The 21,682-nt window shown below is 66.7% G+C and overlaps 12 protein-coding genes across 12 annotated transcripts; 6 read left to right on the forward strand and 6 right to left on the reverse strand.

Annotated features, from left to right (window-relative positions):
- Nucleotides 1-25: 25 nt before the first annotated feature.
- Nucleotides 26-1,598, reverse strand: MICPUN_61125 (transaldolase). The gene is made up of 3 exons (XM_002504445.1): nt 1,546-1,598; nt 1,118-1,411; nt 26-996 (listed from the first exon to the last, which is right to left on the reverse strand). Exons 1-3 carry the CDS (start codon nt 1,573-1,575, stop codon nt 172-174), a joined length of 1,149 nt encoding a protein of 382 aa, XP_002504491.1. The 5' UTR covers nt 1,576-1,598; the 3' UTR covers nt 26-171.
- Nucleotides 1,599-1,788: 190 nt separating this feature from the next.
- MICPUN_61126 (ferredoxin, chloroplast precursor) lies at nt 1,789-2,454 on the reverse strand. Its single transcript, XM_002504446.1, has 2 exons — nt 2,331-2,454; nt 1,789-2,245 (listed from the first exon to the last, which is right to left on the reverse strand). The coding sequence occupies exons 1-2, from the start codon at nt 2,406-2,408 to the stop codon at nt 1,874-1,876; spliced, it is 450 nt and encodes a 149-aa protein (XP_002504492.1). The 5' UTR covers nt 2,409-2,454; the 3' UTR covers nt 1,789-1,873.
- A 199-nt stretch (nt 2,455-2,653) lies between these two features.
- Nucleotides 2,654-3,525, forward strand: Mpu1 (lysosomal cystine transporter family; the record flags this gene model as incomplete). Its single annotated transcript, XM_002504137.1, has 2 exons — nt 2,654-2,755; nt 2,857-3,525. 2 exons carry the CDS (start codon nt 2,654-2,656, stop codon nt 3,523-3,525), a joined length of 771 nt encoding a protein of 256 aa, XP_002504183.1.
- A 350-nt stretch (nt 3,526-3,875) lies between these two features.
- Nucleotides 3,876-4,891, forward strand: LYPA (predicted protein; the record flags this gene model as incomplete). The annotated part of the gene is made up of 2 exons (XM_002504138.1): nt 3,876-4,255; nt 4,330-4,891. The coding sequence occupies 2 exons, from the start codon at nt 3,876-3,878 to the stop codon at nt 4,889-4,891; spliced, it is 942 nt and encodes a 313-aa protein (XP_002504184.1).
- Nucleotides 4,892-5,511: 620 nt separating this feature from the next.
- Nucleotides 5,512-6,981, forward strand: STT7 (predicted protein; the record flags this gene model as incomplete). Its single annotated transcript, XM_002504139.1, has 1 exon — nt 5,512-6,981. One exon carries the CDS (start codon nt 5,512-5,514, stop codon nt 6,979-6,981), a length of 1,470 nt encoding a protein of 489 aa, XP_002504185.1.
- A 187-nt stretch (nt 6,982-7,168) lies between these two features.
- Nucleotides 7,169-7,583, reverse strand: HYP354 (predicted protein; the record flags this gene model as incomplete). Its single annotated transcript, XM_002504447.1, has 2 exons — nt 7,169-7,431; nt 7,544-7,583. The coding sequence occupies 2 exons, from the start codon at nt 7,581-7,583 to the stop codon at nt 7,169-7,171; spliced, it is 303 nt and encodes a 100-aa protein (XP_002504493.1).
- Nucleotides 7,584-7,792: 209 nt separating this feature from the next.
- Nucleotides 7,793-10,006, forward strand: APG7 (predicted protein; the record flags this gene model as incomplete). Its single annotated transcript, XM_002504140.1, has 1 exon — nt 7,793-10,006. The coding sequence occupies one exon, from the start codon at nt 7,793-7,795 to the stop codon at nt 10,004-10,006; it is 2,214 nt and encodes a 737-aa protein (XP_002504186.1).
- A 159-nt stretch (nt 10,007-10,165) lies between these two features.
- On the forward strand, nt 10,166-11,290 carry PRM1 (4-toluene sulfonate uptake permease; the record flags this gene model as incomplete). Its single annotated transcript, XM_002504141.1, has 1 exon — nt 10,166-11,290. One exon carries the CDS (start codon nt 10,166-10,168, stop codon nt 11,288-11,290), a length of 1,125 nt encoding a protein of 374 aa, XP_002504187.1.
- A 139-nt stretch (nt 11,291-11,429) lies between these two features.
- MICPUN_61133 (predicted protein) lies at nt 11,430-13,421 on the reverse strand (the record flags this gene model as incomplete). Its single annotated transcript, XM_002504448.1, has 1 exon — nt 11,430-13,421. One exon carries the CDS (start codon nt 13,419-13,421, stop codon nt 11,430-11,432), a length of 1,992 nt encoding a protein of 663 aa, XP_002504494.1.
- A 457-nt stretch (nt 13,422-13,878) lies between these two features.
- MICPUN_102171 (predicted protein) lies at nt 13,879-14,607 on the reverse strand (the record flags this gene model as incomplete). The annotated part of the gene is made up of 1 exon (XM_002504449.1): nt 13,879-14,607. One exon carries the CDS (start codon nt 14,605-14,607, stop codon nt 13,879-13,881), a length of 729 nt encoding a protein of 242 aa, XP_002504495.1.
- Nucleotides 14,608-15,365: 758 nt separating this feature from the next.
- On the forward strand, nt 15,366-17,973 carry HYP302 (predicted protein; the record flags this gene model as incomplete). The annotated part of the gene is made up of 2 exons (XM_002504142.1): nt 15,366-17,433; nt 17,624-17,973. 2 exons carry the CDS (start codon nt 15,366-15,368, stop codon nt 17,971-17,973), a joined length of 2,418 nt encoding a protein of 805 aa, XP_002504188.1.
- Nucleotides 17,974-18,522: 549 nt separating this feature from the next.
- On the reverse strand, nt 18,523-21,457 carry MICPUN_102173 (predicted protein; the record flags this gene model as incomplete). Its single annotated transcript, XM_002504450.1, has 3 exons — nt 18,523-18,882; nt 19,247-21,231; nt 21,403-21,457. The coding sequence occupies 3 exons, from the start codon at nt 21,455-21,457 to the stop codon at nt 18,523-18,525; spliced, it is 2,400 nt and encodes a 799-aa protein (XP_002504496.1).
- Nucleotides 21,458-21,682: the final 225 nt, after the last annotated feature.

The following is a 21,682-nucleotide window of genomic DNA, read 5'->3' on the forward strand; positions in this document are numbered from 1 at the left end:
GCGGGTCCACGTCGTCTCGGTGGACGTTGACGTCACGAGCATCGTGTTTCTGTATCGTATTATACAAAGCTATTATATTCATGACAAGCGGTGATCTTAACAATCTCGGGGTTTGCGGCGAGTTCCGCTCTTTCCGGTGAGTGAGGTGTACACTCGCGTTCGTCGACGCACTCAATCGTTCCTCATGACGGACGTCTTGACGAACGCCTTGAGCGCCTCCTCATCCTTGTGAAGCAGCTCCAGGTGCGCCTCGATCTCCTCGTAAGCGGGCGACATTCCCAGCGCCGCCTCAAACGACGCCTGCGTGATCTCTCCCACGGATGGGACGTTGCCGCCCCGGGCGACCACGCCGGTGCCAATCTGATCGCACGCGTCGGCGTTGTTCAGCGTGCTCACCACGCGGTCGCTGAGCAGCATGTAGTCGACGCCCGCCAGGGACAGGGCGTTATCGCGGTCCAGCACGGACGACGCGATTATCTTGGTGTCGAGGCTCTCGTTCTTAAACGTAGCCTTCACCTGGCGAACAAACTCGACGCCGTGGTTGGACGCTTCGTGGAGTTTGTTGGACAGCTGGTGCACCGGGTGCTTCTTGTACCACGCCTGCAGGCGCCCGACGTAGAGCTGGACGACGGTGGCGCCCGCGCGGCCGAACGCGGCGGCTTGCTCGAGGCAGTGCACCTGCGTCACGTGGCAGCGAACGCCCTCAGCCTCCAACGCCCGAACCGCCTCGACGCCCGCCCAGGTTCCGGGGATCTTGAACAGGTACTTCTCGCGGTCGACGTTGATCTCGTCGAACATCGCGCGCATGTGCCTCGCCTTGGCGATGATCTTATCGGAGTTGAGCGCGGTGACCTTGTCCTCGACGATCTCGATGGAGACCAAGCCGCCGACGCGCTCAGCCATCATGCCGCCGAGGTTGACGAACGCCTTGTCGATGACGCACTCGAGCCTGGCGTCCTCGGAGCCGGTGAAGTCCACGCTACACGGCTCGTACACCTGCGCGCGAGGGATTTCGTCAGCCGCGGGATGCCGAGAGATTACGAAGGTTGCAGCGCGGGGAGAGAAAATATCAATTTCGGGTGAATGTTCCTATGGAAAATTTGGATCGAGGACGCACCATGGCTCCCTCCAGGGCGCCGACGTCGGCGGTGGTGTTCTCGTGGAGGGTGTGGAGTAGGACGGACGGGGACACCGTCGCGGCCTGCGGGCCGAGCTCCTCGAACGTGCTCGCGCCGACGGCGGCCGTCTCGAGGACGAGGTGCGAGAGCTTCTTGAGCTGCTCGAGTTCGGACCCTCGCGATATGATGTTGGAGGAGTACTCGCGGGTCTTGATGCCCTTGAAATCGGCGGCTTCGCAAGGCTCGACGTCATTCGCCTTAGCCTTCGGGACGCGTCCCTTGCGGGCGCTCGCCTGGTGAGTCCGAAGCGGACGAAGCCGGGTCAATTCGAGCTGGGCGAACAAAAGCGAGCGGGGAGGGGCTTTTTACGCGGCATGAAAAAGCAACAACAGATCGACGGGGCTTCGGGGCGGTATCGGGCGCGCACCGTGACGCGGAGGCCGGGGAGCGAGCTCATGGCGAGCGTATACATGATGTGCGGTCGTTTGTCGCGTGCGTGACGTGCGTTAGCGCGCGAAAGTGCGTCGACGCGCCAGATCCGCCCTCCCGCATAAAGCGTCGGAACCGGAAATATCTCGAGTCCGACGTGGATTGAATCTCGGAACTGATACGGTTCGACGTGGGTTGCCCTTTCCTATTTCTCCGTGCGCATTCTTAGTGACGCTTAAACTCAGTTATGCGAACTTGTAACCAAATAATCACACGGCCCTATCGATCGTACAAGCCCAGCCTCGCTAAAATGGCTCTATCCAACTCTACGCGCAGAGCTGCTCGTCGAGGAGCTCCTCCTCGGTGACGGTCTTGATGACGACGCCCTCTCCCAGCGGCTTTGCACAGCAGAGCAGCGCGAACCCCTTCTCCTCGACGTCGTCGCTCAGCATGCTCCCCTGCTGGTCCACCTTGCCCGCGGTCACCCGGCTCGGACAGGTCATGCACACGCCCATCTTGCAATCGTAGCTGAGGTTCTCGATGCCCGCGTCGAGCGCGGCGTCGAGGATGTTGTCGTGGCCGTCGCACTCGACCTCGTAGGTCTTGCCCTCGTGCTCGATGGTCACGAGCATGGCCTTCGCGGTGAGAGACGCGCGGGGCTTGGCGGCGACGCGGGGCGTCGCGGCGAGTGCGCGAGCCTGAGGTTCGAGAGGGGAAAAGAGGGTTATCGACGTGGCTGTGAGCGAAGTTTGGTATCGGACGCGCGGTTATCGGGGTTCGCACCTGCTTGGAGATGGCGCGGCTGGAGAGGCGCGCGCCGGTCTTGGCGGCGACGGCGGACATCGTGACGGTCGCGGACATCGGGAGCGATTCGTGTCCCGACGGAAGTGTGGCGGGTCGAAGTGAGGGGCGGTTCCGTGGAGGGCAAATCGGCCAAGTGCCTGCAGATCCGGATCAGATCCGGGACTTTGAGTCACAGGCGTGGCCAGCCCGTCAGCTGGTCTCAGCCGTTGCGGACCGTTGTGTGACTTTTCCTTTTTGCCAACAAACAAACATCCGAGCTCGAGAATTGGCACTGCTCCGCCGCACAGCGCGCGTTGCGAATCATGGCCCTATCCATCGAGAGATGCGCGAATGAGGTGCTCGGCGTCTTCACCGGCGCGGTGCCCTCCGCCGACTGCGTCAAGTTCGCCGTCAGCAAAGGCCTGGTGAGACCCGCCCCCTCGCCCCGGGCGATTAATTAATTCCCAATCAAAATTAAACCCTCGACTCAGCGACATCGATCCCCCGTCCCTTCCCACCCGCGCAGTCCGCCGGCATCATCGGCGGCGCGGCGATGGTCAAGGTTCCCCAGATCCGCCGCATCATCGCCGCGAAATCGGCGCAGGGCCTCCAGTTCAACATGTTCCTCAGCGAGGTCGTCGCCGGGACCGTCTCCATTGCCTACTTCGCCCACAACGACATGGCGCTCGCGTCGTACGCGGAGATGTTCTTCGTCCTCTTCCAGAACCTCGCGATCCTCGCCCTGATGCTCATACTCGGTCGCAAGGGTGGTCAGCGCAAATCCATCGTCTCCGGCGTTCCCGGCCTCATCCCACACGCCGCCGGGTACGCGTTCGCCGCGATGATCATCGCCATCGCGCCGGGTGATTTTCTGGAGACGCTGTACAACTGCACCACCGCCGTGCTCGTCCTCGGCCGCGCGCCGCAGATCTGGGGCAACCACAAGGCCAAGTCAACCGGCGAGCTCAGCGCCACGACGCAGTTCCTCATGACCGCGGGCAGCGCCGCGAGGGTGTTCACCACCCAGCAGGAAGGCGGGTCGAGCTCGATGGTTTTCGCCTTCGCGCTCAGCGCGGGCATGAACGCGCTGCTCTTGCTCCAGATGTTCCTCTACCGGCCCAAGAAGGCGAAGGGCACCGTGATGAAAGGTGGGGTGAGGAAGTCCACCAGGACCCCGAAGAAGAAGCAGTATTAAGCAGTATTAAGCGAGCGAGCGTGGCCAATTCGCGTGGTCAACTCCGTGTGTGTGAAAATAAAATCTGCAATAATGTTAGCTGCCACGCGCTACGCGCTGCTACTCGCACCACCACGGTACGGCCGAGTTTTTCAACACCCCAGCGTTCGACATCGCCCGCCGCGACGCACACGAAGACGCGAGGCGACGCGTTGAACGCGCCTCCCACCGATCTCGACGCGACGGAACCTCTCGCGTGCGTTCGGAGGTGGCCGAGCGAGCGGCGGAGTGCGCGCGCGACGACCAGCGACGTTCCTCCAACACCCGGCGGAAAAAGCTGACCGAGACCGGGGGATCTCGCGGCGAACGGAATGAGTTGTCACGCGTGCTTGGGCAAGTACGCCCCCGAGGCGCAGCCGCTGCTGGCGGCCAAGAAGGAGGAGGCGGCCGGCCGTTCGCCCGCGCGCATCTTCAAGGACTACGTGCACAACGCCGCGCTGATGGCCATCCCAGCGGCGCTGGTCCTCGTCGTCACCGCGTGCGTTTGCCTCGGGCTCGGATACGACCTGCCGACGATCACCGGAGGCGTGGAGCCCGGACTGGAGTTCCCCGAGCCCTTGGTGGTGAACCCGCCGGGGAACGCGCGGGCGGAGGCGGCCGTCGTCTTTCTGCACGGACTCGGCGGGCACGCGCGGGGCGTCGACGGCGTGGGCATCGCCGCAAATCTCATTCAGCTCCCGGGCGTCAAGTGGTGCGTTTATCATGTTTTGATCTATCAGCTGTATGGTCAAATAGAGTGACGTGTTTTTCTTTTTGGTTTTACAGGATCTTCCCCGACGCGCCCGTCATGCCCGTCACCGTCGAGGGCGGACGAAACATCCCGTCGTGGTACGACATCGAAAGGTTCACCGACTCCATCGAGGACTTCGTGGACGACAAGACGCGCATAATCCAGTCCGCGCAGTTCGTCACCGGCATCGTCCAGGAGCTCGTAGCGAAGGATGGCATCGCGCCCGAGAAGATTGTCCTGGGCGGGTTCAGCCAAGGAGGCGCGGTGGCGCTCACCGCGGCGCTGCACGGCGCATCCGCGTTGGGCCCCGGAGTTAGCCTCGGCGGAGTGTTCGCGCTGAGCTCGTACCTTCCCATGCGCGACATGTATCCGTCACCGATGATGCCCGACCCGTCCGTCGCGGCTCGGACCAAAGTTTTGATCGCGCACGGCGACGAAGACGCCATCTTGCCGCTCGAGTTTGGCCAGGTCACCGCGCAGAAGCTGAGCGCCATGGGGGCGAACGTGGAATTTCACGAGATGTACGGCGTGGGCCACGAGCGGCTGGGAGACGAGGAGACGGCGATCCTGCGACGGTGGCTAGCGCAGCTCGTGTGACGGATAGTGAGCGCCGCGACGATGGATGAAACAGCCGATTGGATCTTCGAACCGTCGCGGTTGGAGCGCGGCGGTCGACAGTCGCCGGCGGGGGCGGGTGGCTTTTGTTCGTGTTGAGGCGCCGAGCGCGGTCGCGAAAGGCGCGGCCGACGTTCGACGCGTAAGTAGTCGCTTATGTGAGCGGAGAGTAGTGTTTTCTTCACCGGGAAAGAAATTAACCAGCCAGACCCCATTTGCGGACCACCCACACTGGCTGGCCAGCTGGCTGGACAGAGTAGTGCCTTCTCGTCTGCTCGTGGGACCTGCGAGCTGGCGGGCTGGCGTGAAGGAAGGACGAGGAATATCCTTTCCCAGCGCGTCGGCGTCTGGACGGGCACTCGGAGGAGGCGCGCATCTCCCGCGCCGGGTATCCTCTTCGCGAGAGGTTTTACGTCATGTCGATGATCGCCTCGCGCGCCGTCGTCGGCGTTCCCCTCCGCGCGCGCAAGGTGCGTCGACCCTTCCCTTCCGGATAACGAAATCTCTCCCCCGCGCCAACCGCCTCAGCCCGTCGCTCACCTCGCACCCTCGCCATCGCTCAGACGACCGCACGCGAGCCCATCGCCACCGCCCCGCGCGCGATGTTCGGCGGCATGTTCGGCGGCAACAAGACCACGACCGCGGATCCGAAGGACAAGAAGGCCGACGCCCCGCTCACCGCCGCGAACTGCAAGATCGCCACCGGCGAGAAGGAGCGCCTGACCGTCACCATCGACCGCCCGATGGGCATGGTCCTCGAGCCCCTGGACGAGAAGGGCAAGGGCGCGATCGTCACCGAGCTCGTCGACGGGGGTAACGCGGACAAGAGCGGGATGATCCAGGCGTGCGACATCCTCGTCGCCGTATCGTTCGCCGGCGGCGAGACGCAATCGCTGGAGAATCGCTGGTACGAATCCATCCTGGACGAACTCGCGGGCGAACCCGACTGCCCTAACGTCACCCTGACGCTCGAGCGCGCGGTGCTCGAGGACGACGAGGACATGCTCACCATAACCGCGGACGCGAAGCGGTACTGGGAGGAGAAACGCGAGCTCAAGGCGCGGGGTGGGCCGAAGACGCTGCGCAGAACCCCGGGCGTGGAACCCAAAGACATTCGGGTTCTTCCCGGGCCCCTCGGTTCGGGTAACTTCGGCACCGTCTTCCGCGGCGTGTTCAAGGGGGACCAGGACGTCGTGCTCAAGAACGCCAAGGCAGACGTCATGGCCGCCGAGGAGCTGCTGGAGTGCGAGATGGACGTCAACTACCACGTGCACGCCAACGCCAAGGGAACGTGCGCGAGGTTCATGGGGTGCATCGAGCTCGGCGCTAAAGACGGGGGCGAGATTTACAACGGGACGCTCACCGAGGGCCTCTGGCTGATGTGGGCGAACGAGGGGGAGAACACCGTGGAGGCGCTGATGCGCCGGGGCACGGCACCGCTGGCGACCGCGATGGCCTGCGCCGACGCCACGGAGCTCGGCGTGACCAAGAAGGCGATGCGAGAGTTGCTCGGCTCGCTCGCTCGGCTGCACGAGTGCGGCGTCGTGCACCGGGACGTCAAGCCGGCCAACCTCATCGCCGCGGAGAAGGACGGCGGGGTGTTGAAGCTCATCGACCTCGGCGCCGCGGCGCTGTGCCTCCCGCTTCCGGAGACGCTCAACTACTACCCAGGCGACGGACCCGCAGATCCGCGATACGCCAAAGCCGACGAGCTCTACCTCCTGCCTCCCGGCTCGCCGAGACCCACGAAGGACAACGCGGCGAAGCTGTGGGAGGCGCACAAGCCCGACAGGTTCGACAGCTGGAGCGCCGGGTGCGTCATGCTGCAGCTCGCGGTCGTCGGTCTTCGGACGGACGCGGGGTTGGAGCGGTTCCTCGCAGACTATAAAGCGGTTGGGTACGACGTGAACGCGTTTAGGGGCGAAAAGAGCGGGGAGTACGGGACGATGGACTTTGCCGCGCTCGACGCGAACGGCGGCGCCGGCTGGGACCTGTGCCAGCGGCTGATGGAGGCGGAGAGGGACGCGCGGGCGTCGTGCGAGGCGGCGCTGAGCCACGCGTTCTTCGATTAGTCCGCGGGTGGCGTGTGTTGGTACATAGACTACACTTACAAATCAACAAATCGTAACCGTGGCGCGTCATCAATCAATTCTCGACGTTGACCATCCTCGAGTCGCCGGGCGCGCCGGCCGGTTCAGCGCGCGCGCCAACTCCGCGTCGCCCCTTCTCTCCTCTCCCGTTTCGAGCTCTCGCGTCCTCTCAGTACAGGCGCTCCTGCAACCTGTCTCGCGTCAGGTCCCTCTGACGCTCCCAGCTCTTCGAGAACTCGCTCTGCTCGCTCTGCGTGCTTGAACCCCCGACCGAGTCCAGGCTGCTCCGGCCGTGAGCCGACGGGATCTGCGCGGGGGCGGTAACGCCGCCGCCGGAGAGGTTCGCGCTCGCGCGCGGAGTCGGGCCCGCGGAACCCACCGCGCTCGCGTCGCTGAGACGCGGCATCGACGGCGCGGGCGGCGGGGGAACGGCTGCGGAGCGGGGCGGGTCTTTAGGTCAGCGTCGCGTCCCCTGACAAAAACGAAAAGAATATCGCGTGGGGAGCGAGGGGGCGGGCGACGTGAAGGGTGGGCGCGCGCTCACCTCCGAGGGAGTCGTGCAGGCGCGAGGTGGTGCCGCCCATGTGCACCGGAGAGTTCGCGCTCCAGTGTTTCTCGGAGAGCGGTCGAGACGCGCCCCGCCGAGTGGGTCGACGGGTGCTGACTACGCATTTCGAAAGTTTTCCCGAGCCAATTTGCCGCGTCCGAGTTTTGAACCCGACGAGAAAGAGAGAAATGGGAGGTGCCTTCTCGCCACTGGAGACGTCGCCACCCGCGCGCGCGGATACCGACCATGGCGGCGGACGCCGATACCCTTCGGTTCGAGCCGTGGCAGAGCGCGGTCGATCCGGGTTTCTGGGCGGAGCTCGCGCGGCGCAAGCTGGACAACGCGGGGCTCAGCGAGGATCCGTGGCTGATCACCGCGCTCTACACCCCCGCGCAGAACGCGGTGGTGTCGTCGCCGTGCCAGCTGGACGCCCGCGCGTTCGGCGCCGGCGACGAGTCCGAGCTCGCGGCTCGCGCGCGGGACGTCGCCGCGTCCGGCAGGCTCGAGATGCCCGGGACCTTGGTCAACGTCAACACCCTCGAGCGGTTCCGCGCGTTCGACCGCGGGACGCTCATGTCAAACGCCGCGAAGAAGCTCGTTGAGGATATTCGATCGGGACGAGCCGACGACGACGCGGCGTTACTGACGCCCTTCATCGCCCTGACATACGCGGACCTGAAGAAGTGGAGCTTCTACTACTGGTTCGCGTTCCCGGCGCTCAAGCTCGACGTTCCCGCCAAGGTCATCTCGTGCGGCCCGCTCGCGGAACACGTCGAGCTCGGCGCCGTCGCCGACGAGATTTCGCGCGGATGCGAGGCGACGCTTCGGCGCGACGCGAACGACCCGGCGCGCACGTGGTGGATCGTCGATAACGTCTCCGGCGAATGCGAACCGCCGTCGTCGATCGCCACGGTGCGAACCCGCGATTTCTCGACGTGGACGCTGGCGTTCGTCGATCCGTGCGCGTCGGAGGCGCACCCCGGGTGGGCGCTGCGAAACCTCCTCTCGTGGCTCGCCGTCCGAACGAGGGAGACCGAAACGGCCGGCGAAGCGGCCGGCGAAACGGCCGGCGCGGCAGGCGCGGACGCCCCGCGCCGCGTTCGGGTGCTCGCCGTGCGTAAATCCGCCGGGCGCGTGTGCCCCCGCGCGTCCCGCGTGTTCGAGTGCGTCCTTCCCGTCACGACGGATGGAAATCTCGAAAATCCTACGGGCGTCGGCTGGGAAGTCAACGCGAGCGGCCGCCCGGGTCCTCGGCTGGCGAACCTCGGGTCGTCGATGGACCCAACGAGGCTCGCGTCCCAGGCGGTCGACCTGAACCTCAAGCTCATGCGATGGAGGCTGCTGCCGCAGTTGCGGGTCGCGCAGGTGGCGTCGACTCGGTGTTTGTTGCTCGGCGCCGGTACCCTCGGGTGCGCGGTGGCCAGGTGTCTGCTCGGGTGGGGGGTGAGGAAAATTACGTTTGTGGACGGCGGCGACGTGTCCTTCTCCAACCCGGTTCGCCAGTCGCTGTTCGAGTTTGGGGACTGCCTCGGCGGCGGGAAACCGAAGGCGGAGGCGGCCGCTGAAGCGCTGCGGAGGATCTTCCCCGGGGTGGACGCGCAGGGCGTTCGGATGATGATTCCGATGCCGGGACATCCCGTGCCCGACGCCGAGTTGCCGCGAGTCCTCGACGACACGCGACGGCTGGAAGACCTCATCGACGCGCACGACTGCGTGTACCTGCTCACGGACACGCGGGAGAGCAGGTGGCTACCCACGCTCACGTGCGCCGCCAAGGGGAAACTCCTCATCAACGCGGCGCTCGGGTTTGACTCGTACCTGGTCATGCGACACGGCGGCGGTTTGTTGCGAGCGGATGAACGTAGTGGGACGGATGGGACGACGACGGATGAGCGCGGCGGCGCGTTCGCCGGACGCCTCGGGTGCTACTTCTGCAACGACGTCGTCGCGCCCGGGGACTCCACGACCGACCGAACCCTGGACCAGCAGTGCACGGTGACGCGACCGGGCTTGGCGCCCATCGCGGGCGCTCTCGCCGTCGAGATGATGGTCTCGACGGCGCACGGCTGCGTCGAAGGCGACGATCCCACTCGGATGCCCGCGCACACGCACGAGTCGTTCGCGTCGTCGCGCTCAGGCTCGGGCTCGGGCTCGGGCTCGGGATCCACCGGTGACCGCGACGATGGGACCACGGCGCTCGGGATCGTCCCGCATCAGATCCGCGGCGGCGTGTTCGACCTGTCGCAGAGGCTCTTCGCGGCGCCCGCGTTTGATCGGTGCGTGGCGTGTTCGGAAAAAGTGGTTGCGGCGTTTTTAAAGCCGGACGGACGGGACGAGTTTTTAAGGCGCGCGTTCGACGATCCGGCGTACCTGGAGAACGCCACGGGGTTAGCGGCGATGAAGGAGGAGGTGGACGACGCGGCGTGGCTCGGGGAGGACTCCGACGGCGACGACTTCTGACCGTATCCGCGGCGCGATAGCATCGGATGATTAAAGTGCAAACAGAATTTCCCGTCCTTCCTGTCAGCAGCGGAGTTGAGCCCCGTCAGATTGGGTTATCCGAGGCTGAATGTGCAGCGCGCGGGCACAACGGCGCGGGCACGACGGGCGCGAGCTCCGATGTCGTTCCAGGCGATGCGTCGCGCGCTGATACGCGCCGCCGAGGTCTCGGTGCGCGGCGGTCCGCCGGTGGGAACCGTCGCGACGGGTCGCGGTCGATGGACCGCCGCGCGGATCCACGAGGTGGAGCGATCCTACGCATCACCGTTCGCGCGCTCGGCGCGAAGGCGCGTCCACACCGACGATCCTTACACCCCCGCGCATCGCGCGAAAGCCGTCGCGATGGCCGGGCCGCTCGGCCTGGTGGCGGGGATGTTCGGCTCCGTCGTGGGCGTGGGCGGAGGCGTGCTCATCGTCCCGGCGATCACCAGCGCGGTGCCCATCCCCCAGCGCGTCGTCACCGGTACCTCCCTCATCGCGGTCCTGTCCACCGCGGGCGTCGCCACGTACAACTTCTCGCACGCCGGTCTCGTCGATCCCACCGCCGCGGCCATCCTGGGCGGCTCCGCCATGCTCAGCGCGCCCTTCGGAGCGAGACTCACCACCAGATTGGACTGCGTGCAGCTGCGGAGGATCCTCGCGTACTTTTTGCTCTGCGCCGCGCCGCTCGTGCCGCTCAAGGCGGCCGTGTTTCACTACCGAGGCGACGGGACAGAAGGCGGCGACGGCGAACAAGGCGGCGGGACGAACGGGGACGGTCACTGGACGGACGGCGGCGGCGGCGGGATTCGATCCGGCGACCTCACGAAGGGCGAAGAAGACGCGGCGTCGCCTCCGTCGGCGTCGGTTGTTCAAAAATTTGACGCCGTCGAAGCCGCGCCGAAGCTCGCCGCCATCGGCGTGACCGCCGGCCTCGCGTCCGGTCTCCTCGGCATAGGCGGCGGCACGATCGTCACGCCGCTCCTCGCGCTCGTGTCGCCGCTGCCGCAGGCGGCGGTGTTGGGAACCAGCCTGCTCGCGATGCTCCCGCCCTCTGCGGTGGCGCTCTTACAGCATCGCGCGCTGGGAAACGTGGACTTCAGGATGGGCGCCGCGCTCGCGGCGGGGACCGCGCTGGGGGGCGCGGTGGGCAGCGGGATGGCGGTCGACGCGCCGAGGGGAGCGCTGGAGGCGGTGTTCTTCTGCGGGATGCTGTTCCTGAGCAGGCGAACCTTCGCGACCATCCGGCCGAAGGCGAAGAATTGACAACCCGAAAAATGACGCGTCGAGGCGAGGCTCGCGGAGTTGGCAGCCGCGAGGACCGGTACCGCGATGCGTGGTGTACATCGCCGATGTAATACAAGTAGTCTACGCTTTAAACAACACGGTTTAAATAAAGGGGCGTTCAAGGCGACGCGGGCGTCCCGACGAACGACGCGGGCGACGCCGGCGGCTCCGGCGTCTCGATCTCGTTACCGATGCTCGTCACCGAGCTCACCCGGCGGCTCCGGTTCAGCGGCGAGTTCCGAAACGCCCTCGCGTAACGCTCGGCGTTTCGTATCCCCAACCGCCGCCTGCGCCGCCTCTCGGCGTGCGTTCGAATCACCTCGTTCTCCACCCGGAGCGTCGTCCACGCCGCTCGTCGAACCAGCTCCACGATTCCCAGCGACAACACGCACGCGCCCTCGCACACGTGCGGCGAGATGGCCAGCCCCCACGTCGTGCGACCCACCAAGTTAAACGCGACCGCCGCGTAATACCTCGCGGGCTTCACGAAGAGCAGCTCCTTGCGAAGGAACGGGGGGTACCTTCGAGGGCGCCGGTTGGGGGCGCCGGGCGCGGGCGCGGGGGAGTCACCGGCTGCGTCTGCGTCTCCCGAGTATCTCTCATCGTCGGAATCGCCGCCGCCGCCGTCGGTGTCCATGTCCGAGTCGAGGCCGTCGTCGCAGCACGGGCACAAGCACCCGACCCGAGCCGCGCGGCCGTCGCACCCGACCCGCGCGAGACCCCAGTCCACGACGACGTCCCACGCAAACGTAAACGCCGTCTTGAGACACAGCAAACATATCCACGTCTTCCACCAGGCATCCTCGGAGACGTTCCAGAAGGTGCCGTGCCACGCGCCGACGCCGCGTCGAATGCCGTCGAGCTCCGCCATCTGGATGCACACCGAGCACCCGATGACGGCGAGGCAGGAGGCGTACTTGACGGCGTTGAGTAAGTGCAGGGTGGACGAGTCCCTCGCGGAGCTGGAGACGTGGCCGCTGGGTCTCGCCTTCGTCTTGGCCGCGTGCCTGGCCTGCGCCACGCACTGCCACAACCTGATCCAGAACGGCAGCGCGATGGCGATTGGCTTGGCGAGCAGCGAGTTGGCGTTACCGAAACCCGCGCACTGCTCGCCCTGCTTCCCGACGCCCACCCCGGGTGTCCGCGACGCCGACCACGACGACGTCACAAACAGACACGCGGTGAACTCCCCTTGCCACAGCATCAGCCCCGCGGATGTCAGCGCGTCGGCGACCAGCACGTGCGCGAGGTCGACGGGCGACCGCTCCGACCACCACGGCGAGCTCTGCGTCATCACCGAGTCCGCCACGGAGGCGACGTCGTCTCTATCCGGATCGTTTCCGTTTCCGTTTCGGTGTCCCAATACGTTTCTGTTTTCGTGGACGTCCATCGCGGACGACGTCTCGTCAACCTCGCCCTCCCCCCCCCCGCCAGCGGCGAGCAGGCGCTCGCGCACGCTGTTCTGGCGTCGCATCGCCGCCGCGTCTCTGGCGTCGCCGTCCGTCGTCGTCTTTGACGCGAAAGGTCCAAACGCCGGGAAGCAAAACGCGTATCCCAGGCATTCCCACAGGACCCTCAGGAACGCGCGCCTCGCGCGATGCGCCGGCAGCGGCCACGGCAGCACCAGCAGCGACGCGACGGCGACGCACGCGAAGAACTCTATGACCACCGGCGAGCCGTCGAAGAGGCTGCCGACGGCGCCGACGCACGTCTTCTCCGACCCCGCGCCGTCCCTGGACTCGTCCCAGCACAGCCCCGAGTAGAGGCCGATGAAGCCGACGACCGTCTTGGTGCCGATGGACGCCAGGACGGCGACGTCGCGCGCGGTGACCGGCGGACGCTCCCACGACGCGTGACCCAGCAGCGCCCTGGCCATGACGCGCCCGCGCGAGAGCTCGAACACCCGTAGCGTTCCCGCGAGGAGCCACGCGCATCCCACGACTTGGGTCAGCGCGACGAAGACGAAGTTGGCCGGGGTCTGGTCGACCATGAAACCCCGCAGGAAGGCGTCGCCCGCGGTGGACATGAACGCGAACGCGAGGAGTGAGACGTAGAGCGCCGCGCCGGCGACCACCGCCGCGTTCGCGATTCGGTCCGCGGCGGTCCCCATCTTCGCGGGTCTCTGAGTCACGGATGCTGACGCTGCTGAAAGGGATAACTCGGGCGCCCGCGCTTTCCTCGAAGGTGCTCCTCCATACGACGCGGTAACTCGCGTATTCCTAGCAGGTGAGCGCACGGATGTACGCCCGCGAGTTTCGCCGCGAACGGAGCCCCGCGCGTGCAGTGGATACGCTCCGTCCCGTCGCGTGCATGGGAAGACGGGTTGGGGAAGACGGCGTTCAAAAACGTGATGACAATCGGAACCATATGGAGTCTCGCAGCGGTATGGTATCTAATAAGTCATATATGCGTGTGATGAAATAGATAATAACTAAACAAATAACCTTAAGGTGCACGAGTAAACAGTTATGTATGGAGCACAGAAAGTCTTTTGGGTCGGACCCTCGTCGCATGCGCCCGACCCGCCGCTACTTGGCTACTAGCTACTGGACGCTACGGCGTGAATGCTACCGCGCCTCGATCGCTCTGAGGGCTTCGTACGCCTCCCGGTTCATCCCGGTCTCCCTCAGCCTCTGCATATCCGCCGGGGCTGCCGATATGATGGCGAGGAAGCCGCTCGCAGTGGGAAACCTGGTGCACAGCTGTGGTTCCTTGGCCAGGCGCTCGTTCGTCTCGATGAGCTTACCGCGGACGCACGCCCTGGCGATCCAGTACATCCCGGCCTCGTCCACCAGCCAGCACAGACCGCTGTTCTCCTGTAGCGTCTTCGCGCCCCGTTTCTTCTTCCCGCGGATGTTCACCTCGTTGCCCTTCCCCTCGCCCTTGCCGCACGTGTAGTCGACGGAGGCGATTGGGGAGTACTTGCCTTTAGGTCGATGCCGGGACGGGCGGCCGCCCCGCGCGCCGGGCTCGGGTCCGGGCCCGTCGCCGCCCTCGCCGTCGCCCTCGCGCTTACGCTTATCCCCGGTCGCCGCCGCCGCGCCATTCGACGTCCCACCCGCGGCGTCCGTCTCGTCCCCCGTCGCCGCAGCCCTTCCCTCGCCGCCGTCGTCGTCGCCGGAGGAGGGCACCGCCTCGCCGGTGACGATGGGATGCCGCTCGGCGAGGCACACGACGCACAGCCCGTTGGGATGCGCGTAGACCACCTGGTCGTGGTGCCAGTGCCCGCTGACGTCCGGGACGTAATAGACGGCGTAGGTGCGATCGCGCGTCGTGACGGGACCGCGCGGGGTCATGGTCGACGGCGCGCGCGGACGAGTGACGGTCCGAGCTGAGGGGAAAAAAATGCGCTCGCCTTTTCGGAGACTTTTGAGATCTGAACCGGACCTTTTGATGTGCACGAAGACGACGCGGTGGCGGTGGGAAGTGCGCACAGGCAATTAGTCACGTTTCCCGCTCGGAAGCGAGATTGGCTTTAGAAAATATCGCAAAATATCGACAGATACCTTGTCACGTCGAAGCTTTTGGACGGTTGGGCCACCATTGAGGACGAGCGCCCGGGAGCCGGCGCCCGGTCACTCCATTCACGGCGCGGCGCCTTCCTTCGGCGGAGAGGCGTCGTAGCTTTGCATCCCAGCTCTCGGCGCGCGGGAACGGTCGCTGTCACCGGAGCGGCGCGGTCTTCGGAGGCGAACTACCGCTCGCGGTACTTTTTTGGGCGGGGTCTATCCATTTTGGCGGACTCCCGCGCGCGAGTCCACGTGCGAGTCCACTGCCGCCGGCGACCGTCCACGCGGTCGGGGAGCCGGCGCGCGAGTAAACGCGCGCGTCTTCGACGCTCGCGCCGCGCGCGTCGTGAGCGGTGAATCGTCGACAGTCCACGGCAGGTGCGCTTCCCGGTACCCGCTCGCTTTTTGAAACGTGCAAACGTCCCACCACGGCTCTGGCTTGGGGGTTAGGGTTGAGGTGGTTCTCGAAGCGACGCGGGGACGCGCGAGCGCGACGGTCGCGCCCGACGGGCTCCGTCGCGCGCGAAACGGCTCCCGCGCGCTCGATGAACGCGACCGCGCGCGATCGGTCGGCGGCGGGGGCGGTCCGCCGCCGCGCCTCGCGCGCCGAGTCCCCGCGCCCCGGGACACGTCACCTCCCGAATGCGCGTCATAATTTCGCCAACACGCCAACTGACGCCGTCCCCCCGTCTTCCCCGCTCTCCGCGCTCCAGGTGTGGCGACAACCTCCCTATAGGCGCGCGATGACGGATCCCCTCGATCCGTCCGCGGCGCACGACCACCACGTCGGCCTGGACCTCCACGACGACCACCACCACGGGATGGAAAAGTTTGAGCTGCCCAACCTGGACGAGAACATGGCGCACTTTCCCGACTTCGACGACGACGACTTCGGCGTCCCGGACATGAAGCACGCAGACGCGCTCCACGCCAACGGCGACCACCACCACGACCTCAACGGCGTCAGGGCGGAGATGAACGGGGGCGCGATGGCGCGGATGAACGGGAGCGCGATGCCGCCGCCGGCGAACAAAACGGAAGAGCCGAACCGCGTCGCGACTATCGATCGTCGGTCCGACGTTAGGTCGCCCGTGGGGCGGATGGACGGCGACGCCGCGGCGGAGGCTGTCGCGTCCGGGTCACACGCCGGGACGGCCGGTACGAACCTGTACGACGCGCAGTGGTCCGCGGAGGAGCAGGCGGTGCTCGAGCGCGGCATGGAAACGTACGGAGCGGACGAACACAAGAGCCTGTGGAGGTACATCAAGATCGCCGCGACGCTGCCCGCGAAGGGCGTCAGGGACGTGGCGCTTCGGATGCGGTGGATGAGCCGACGCGCGGGTAAGAACGGCGACGGCGCGCGCGGATCGAAACGAAAGGGCGTCGCGAACGGCGGCGGCGGCGACGGAGACGGCGGCGGCAAGGGGGGCGGCGGCGGCGGCAAGGGTAAAAAGAAGGCGTCGACGAAGCCGCCGTCGGTGTTCAGCGTCGGCTTGACGTCGCCGCCCGCGCGGGCGAACGGCGGCGTCGTGAACGGGCACCACGGCGCCGCGAACGGCGTCGCCAACGGCCATCACCATCACGCGCAGCACCACTCGCACCTTAACGGCGGGTACGCCCAGCAGACGCCGATGCGCCAACCCCCGGGAACGGACGGCGGCGGAGGAGGGCGAATGTCGATGGGGTACGCGCACATGGTGGACCACATGGGGAACGTCGTGCAGACGCCGGGCGGCGGCATGATGATGCAGTCGCCGGTGCCCACCGGCATGAACACCGCGCGGTACAGCGAGAACATGGGCCCGCCGCGGTCGATGACCAACGCGATCATCGGCGGCGGCGGCGACGCCGGGAGTCACGGGCGATCCAACCACGGCGCGATGATGAGCGGGTCGATGATGAGCGCGGGGGGTTACGGCATGTCCGGCGGCGGCAACGGCATGAACGTCGGGTACGTGTCCGCGCCGGTCGTGTACGACGGCGTGTACGGGCATCAAACCGCCGGCGGCGGGATGGTACAGCAGCACGGGGGGGTGATGCAGCAGGGCTCGTGGGGCGGGCCATCGCAGGACGGCGGCGGAGGCTACGTGGCGTTTAACCCCTCGGGCGGCATGGGGATGCATCCGCCGTCGCATCACGGGGGCATGGTCATGGTCGACCCGACCGGCGCGCGGCTCGTGCACTATCCCACGATGCAGATCAATCAGCTCGAGGAGCACGGCGGTCCGGGCCGCGTCACCGGCGTCGTTGGCGATATACTCGCAGAAAACGTCGGCCTCGTGTCGCAGATTCGCGGGAACATGGACGCCATGAAGCCGCCGCGGGGCAACCTCGAGCTGCTCGCCCGCTTCCGGGATAACCTCATGGCGGCGAAGGAGCACCTGGCGCAGGAAGAGGGCGCGAGTCAGATGCCTCCGCTGCCCGTCGACATCGACCACCAGCTCGCGAACCAGATTTTACCGGCGCCCGACACGAACGCCCGCGTCGACGTCAAACAGGCGGCGGCGAAGTCCCCGGCGAAGGGCGCGAAGGGCGCGAAGGGTGGCGGGGCAGGGGGCGGTCGGGGCGGACGGGGCGGACGGGGCGGACGGGGCGGTCGAGGCGGCAGGGGAGGTAGGGGCAAATCGTAGACGAACCATTCTTTATGTAAATGACGAGAAACCTCCACGGATACGGCGTTTGGAATTTCGAGGCGGGGCGGTTTCGTGAGTTCCGAGGCGAACTTCGTCGTCGTTCGGGGCTTTCCCGACGTATCGCGCCGTCAGAACTCGAAGCGCGCGGCGCGACAACCAACGCCCGTCAGCCGCCATGTACGAGATGCACGCGGGCCAGTGCCTGGAGCGCGGCCCGACCAAGACGGGCGGCCTCTACATGCTGGGCCAGGAGGGATGGTACGACTTCTTCGCCCAATCCGTCAACCAGGACAACGAGGGATACTGCGACTCCACGACGGTGGGATTCAAGCACGTCGCCTGCAGGGACGACGGGCGCGAGACCGCGTACAAGCCCAACGTCGCCAACATCAACAGGCAACCGGGTTGGAAGCCCACCAAGTCGAACACCCAGAAGTCCTCGCTCATGGTCATACCGACCGACAAGTACGACCAGCAGTACCTCGGCGGCCGCATTCCTAACTACGAGCTCAACGGGTAAACGAACCCTCGGGAGGTCCGAGGCGGTTTTTCCCACCCGGCGTTTCCCCGAGCTGGACCGCGAGAATCGCGGGAGGCGAAGGGTCGCGACCGGTGGGAAAAATTGAGGAGCTGAGAGGGATGGGACGGGGGGTTGAACTGGAGGAACGCGCCTCCGACGCGATACCCGGAGCGGCTTGGCTTGGTTGAACGTATTGGCGCAAAGCCGCTCCGGGTGACGGTGCATCTGTGGTCTGGCAACCCCCTTGTTGATCCACTTCACGCCTCAAGTTGCTCGCGCGCATACAAAAGTATTGTAATCCGTTAGCCTCTGGTCTGCGCGCGAGGTTTTGAGCCGTGAAGTGGATTCCAAGACACAGACGCACCGTGCATCCGCGGAAGAGGCACTCCTTCACGTAGCGCGAACGTAGCCACGACGATGCGAGCTCTTCATCACAAAACTACCGCGCCCGCGCTCGTCGTCGAGTCACCCGAAACGACCAAACCTCGCCCCCCCGTTCCAATCCCCCGAATCGTTCCCCACCCTCCGATATTTTCCGCCGCCGACTCCTCACCTCGACATCGCCAGCTTGAGGTCGCCCGCCGCGTCCCTGACGCGCTCCGACCCGCCCGACACCCGCAGCGCCTCCGCGACGTCCCCGAGGCCCAGATCTTTCGCCAGAGACTTGCACTCCGCGCCGCCGTCCGCGGCGATCTGGGCGAGCGCCACGAGCGTCCGAAATCGAGCGTCGTCCTCCTCCGCCGGGCACGACAGGAGCAGCTCGGCTCCCACGGAGACGGCCCGAGGGGCGCACTCCGCGAGGCTGGCGTCGGAGACGTGGACGCGCGTGGAGACGTTGAGGACGGCGGTGGCGAGCGCGAGCCTCGCGGGGGTCTTGGCGTCGGGCGACGCGGCGGCGGCCAATCCATCCTGCGAGAGCGGAGACAAGAAACAAACGCGCGTTTGAGTTTAGTCGGCGTGTTTGGCGCGGACGGCGCGAACGGGTGCGGGGAAGCGAACGACTCGGCAAAGTCGGTGGGATTGGGACGCCGGGATCGTCGTGGGTGTGCGCCCGGTCTCGTGTCGCCCCGGCGACGGACGGTTGGCGCGGGGGACGGCGATGGGACCGAGCGCGACTGTCGTTCGATGTAGCCGCGCGCAAAATCTCGCCCCGCGATTTGGTCGACGCGGGCCAAGGAACGATACGCGGCAAAAACACGTCGCCGGTAGAGAGCGAACTCGAGAGAGGCACGATATCGGGGTCGGAGTTTGGTTCTTTGGGACGGGGTCGCACCAGAATCTCGGACGCGCGCAGCACGAACGCGTCTCGCGCAACCTCGTGCCTGAACGCGTTGCAGAAGAGCCTCCCCGCGGTGAGCAAGTTGGCCGGAAGCCTCGGCGCCTCCGCCACCGACCTCGCGCACGCCGCCGCCATCGCAGACGCCACCTCGCGGGAAACCCCCGCGGCGTCGCCGCGCAGCGCCGCCATCCTGCAGAGGTCGAGCAGCGGAAACAACTTATCGACAGGCCACGATTCCAGGTAGGCGGCCAGCGCGGCAATCGACGAGGCGCCGGGCGGGTCGCCGCCGTTACACGCCGCCGCCACGTCACCCGCGGCGCCCTCCTCCGCGCCAAACTCGGAGAGCTTCCGGAGGATCCCGTCGTACTTGGCCGTCTCGAACGCGACGGGCGTTCGCATCGGGAGGTACTTGAACGTCGACCCGTTCACGGGGGCGGCGGTTGTGGCGGACGGAGCGGAAGGTACGTAGGCGCCGCCCCCCGTGAACGGATCGTGCGACCCCCCGTACCCTCCGCCCCCGGCGCCGAACGCGCCGCCGCCGGTCGGGACACCCCCCGGCACGTACGCCCCCGCGCCCGTGAACGGGTCGACGTTGGCGCCCTGCGCGACGTTCGCCGACCCCACGTTTTGGACGATAAAGTTGACAACCTGCTCGCGGTACTCCATCGGAAGCCCCGACGTCTCGAGGAACTGCTCCGCGGCGGCGTAGGGGTTATCGCCGTCGTTGAACGGCAGCTTCAGAGGCGGCGCGCCGTCCTTGAAGTCCACGTCGAAGACGTAGTCGTACTCCTGGCCGGCGTAGGTCTTTTTCCCGGCGCCGTCGCCGACGCCCGTGACCTCGCCGAGCCGCTCCCACGTCGACCCCGCCGCGCTCCACGAGTACGCCGCGATCGAGCCGCCTTCCTCCTTGATCACCTTGGTCGCGCCGTCGCGATCGCCCGGCGCCGCGAGCACCGACGGGGGCTCGAGCTTGAGCTTGGACTGCGCGTCCGCGAGTTGGCGCGCGGCGCGTTCCGCCGCCCGGGCGACGAGGAAGTCTTCGAGCGCCTTCGCCGCCGCCGCGTCGACTCGATCGGGCGACGCGGTCCACACGCGAACAGAGCCGTCCGCGCAGCACGTCACGAAATCCCCGACGTCCTTGCCGTCCCCCTTTCCTCCTCCTCCTCCTCCTCCTCCCCCTCCCGGCGGCGGCGGCAGGTACGCCACGGACCACACGCAGCCCGGGTGAGGTACCACCTGCGCGCACTCGCCCGACGACGCGAGCCACAGCCGAGCGGTGTCGTCTTCGCTGCCCGTGACGACCCGGGTACCGCACGCGCTGGACGCGACGGCGTACACCAGCGCGCTGTGCCCGCGGTACGTCGCGACGACGTCACCCGCGGGGGTCCACGCCCGGGCGGTGGTGTCGTGGGACGCGGAGAGCACCAGGTTCGCGGTCGCGTTGAGCGCCAAGCCCCGGACGGTGTCGGCGTGTCGGCCGAACACGGCTCCGTCGTCGGCGCTCGCGTTTTTCCACGCGCGGATCGTGGCGTCCGCGCTGCCGGAGAGGAACCCGCCGCCGAACGCGTCGGGCAGCGCGACGAGCGCCAGCACGGACGAGTCGTGGGCGTCATCGAACGTCTCGACGCACTCGAACGCCTTCGACGGGTCGAAGATCTTGATCGACTTGTCCATGGATCCGGACACGACGCGTCCGTCGGAGAGGATGCACACCGCGGTGACGTCCAGGGCGTGCCCCCTCATCCGGCCTCGCGCGTCGCCGGACGCGGGGTCCCACGCCACGAGGGTCCTGTCGCGGCCGCCGGAGACGACGGACGAGGCGTCGTTCGGGGCGAACGCGAGCGCGGTGACGAAGGATTCGTGGCCGACGCACACGGTGCTGCACGCGAACCCGACGCCACCGATGGCCTCGCGCCACACGCGAACGGTCTTATCGCGCGAACACGTGGCGAACACATCGGCGGCGCACACCGCGACGCCTGCGCTCGATCGGCGATGGGAACGGGGGACGGGGGGCGTCAGACGTCGGCGTCACGGCGGGGGTCGCGCTCGAAACGAGAGGGTGGGAGGGATGAGTGACGATCCGGGCCGTCCGAGATCTACGGCGCGGGCGCGTCGCGATGAGGGTTCGACACGGCGTCTGGACGCACCTCGGACGTCGTCCTCGTGTCCCTTGCAGTCCGAGCGGAGCTTGTACTCGCTCATCGCGTCACGCCGGTCTCTTACGCGCGTCCAGATCTGTGGGCACTTCACTTTTGAGAGGACATTTTTGGCTTGTATTTAGCAAAGTTAGTCACATGCACGCACGCAGTCTCAGTTTCAAGAAAAATAAAGATTGACGTTAAAGGGGTGTGCGTACCCACGCACACGGTCACAAACCCCGGCTGCATTTCATCAGATCATCAGTTCGGGCCAGCCCGCAGGGCCAAG

Source organism: Micromonas commoda, chromosome 9, assembly GCF_000090985.2.
Source record: "Micromonas commoda chromosome 9, complete sequence".
In the NCBI taxonomy this organism is placed as follows: domain Eukaryota; kingdom Viridiplantae; phylum Chlorophyta; class Mamiellophyceae; order Mamiellales; family Mamiellaceae; genus Micromonas; species Micromonas commoda.

What these genes read in the sequence shown, in the direction of transcription:
- MICPUN_61125 (XM_002504445.1), bottom strand. Translation starts at nt 1,575, where the DNA reads ATGAGCTCGCTCCCCGGCCTCCGCGTCACG. An exon ending in TCCCCGGCCTCCGCGTCACG is followed by an intron (nt 1,412 to 1,545) that starts GTGCGCGCCCGA and finishes CGGACTCACCAG; the next exon opens with GCGAGCGCCCGCAAGGGACG. An exon ending in GCGCCCTGGAGGGAGCCATG is followed by an intron (nt 997 to 1,117) that starts GTGCGTCCTCGA and finishes CCTCGCGCGCAG; the next exon opens with GTGTACGAGCCGTGTAGCGT.
- MICPUN_61126 (XM_002504446.1), bottom strand. Translation starts at nt 2,408, where the DNA reads ATGTCCGCGACCGTCACGATGTCCGCCGTCGCCGCCAAGACCGGCGCG. An exon ending in GCCGCGCCATCTCCAAGCAG is followed by an intron (nt 2,246 to 2,330) that starts GTGCGAACCCCG and finishes CTCGAACCTCAG; the next exon opens with GCTCGCGCACTCGCCGCGAC.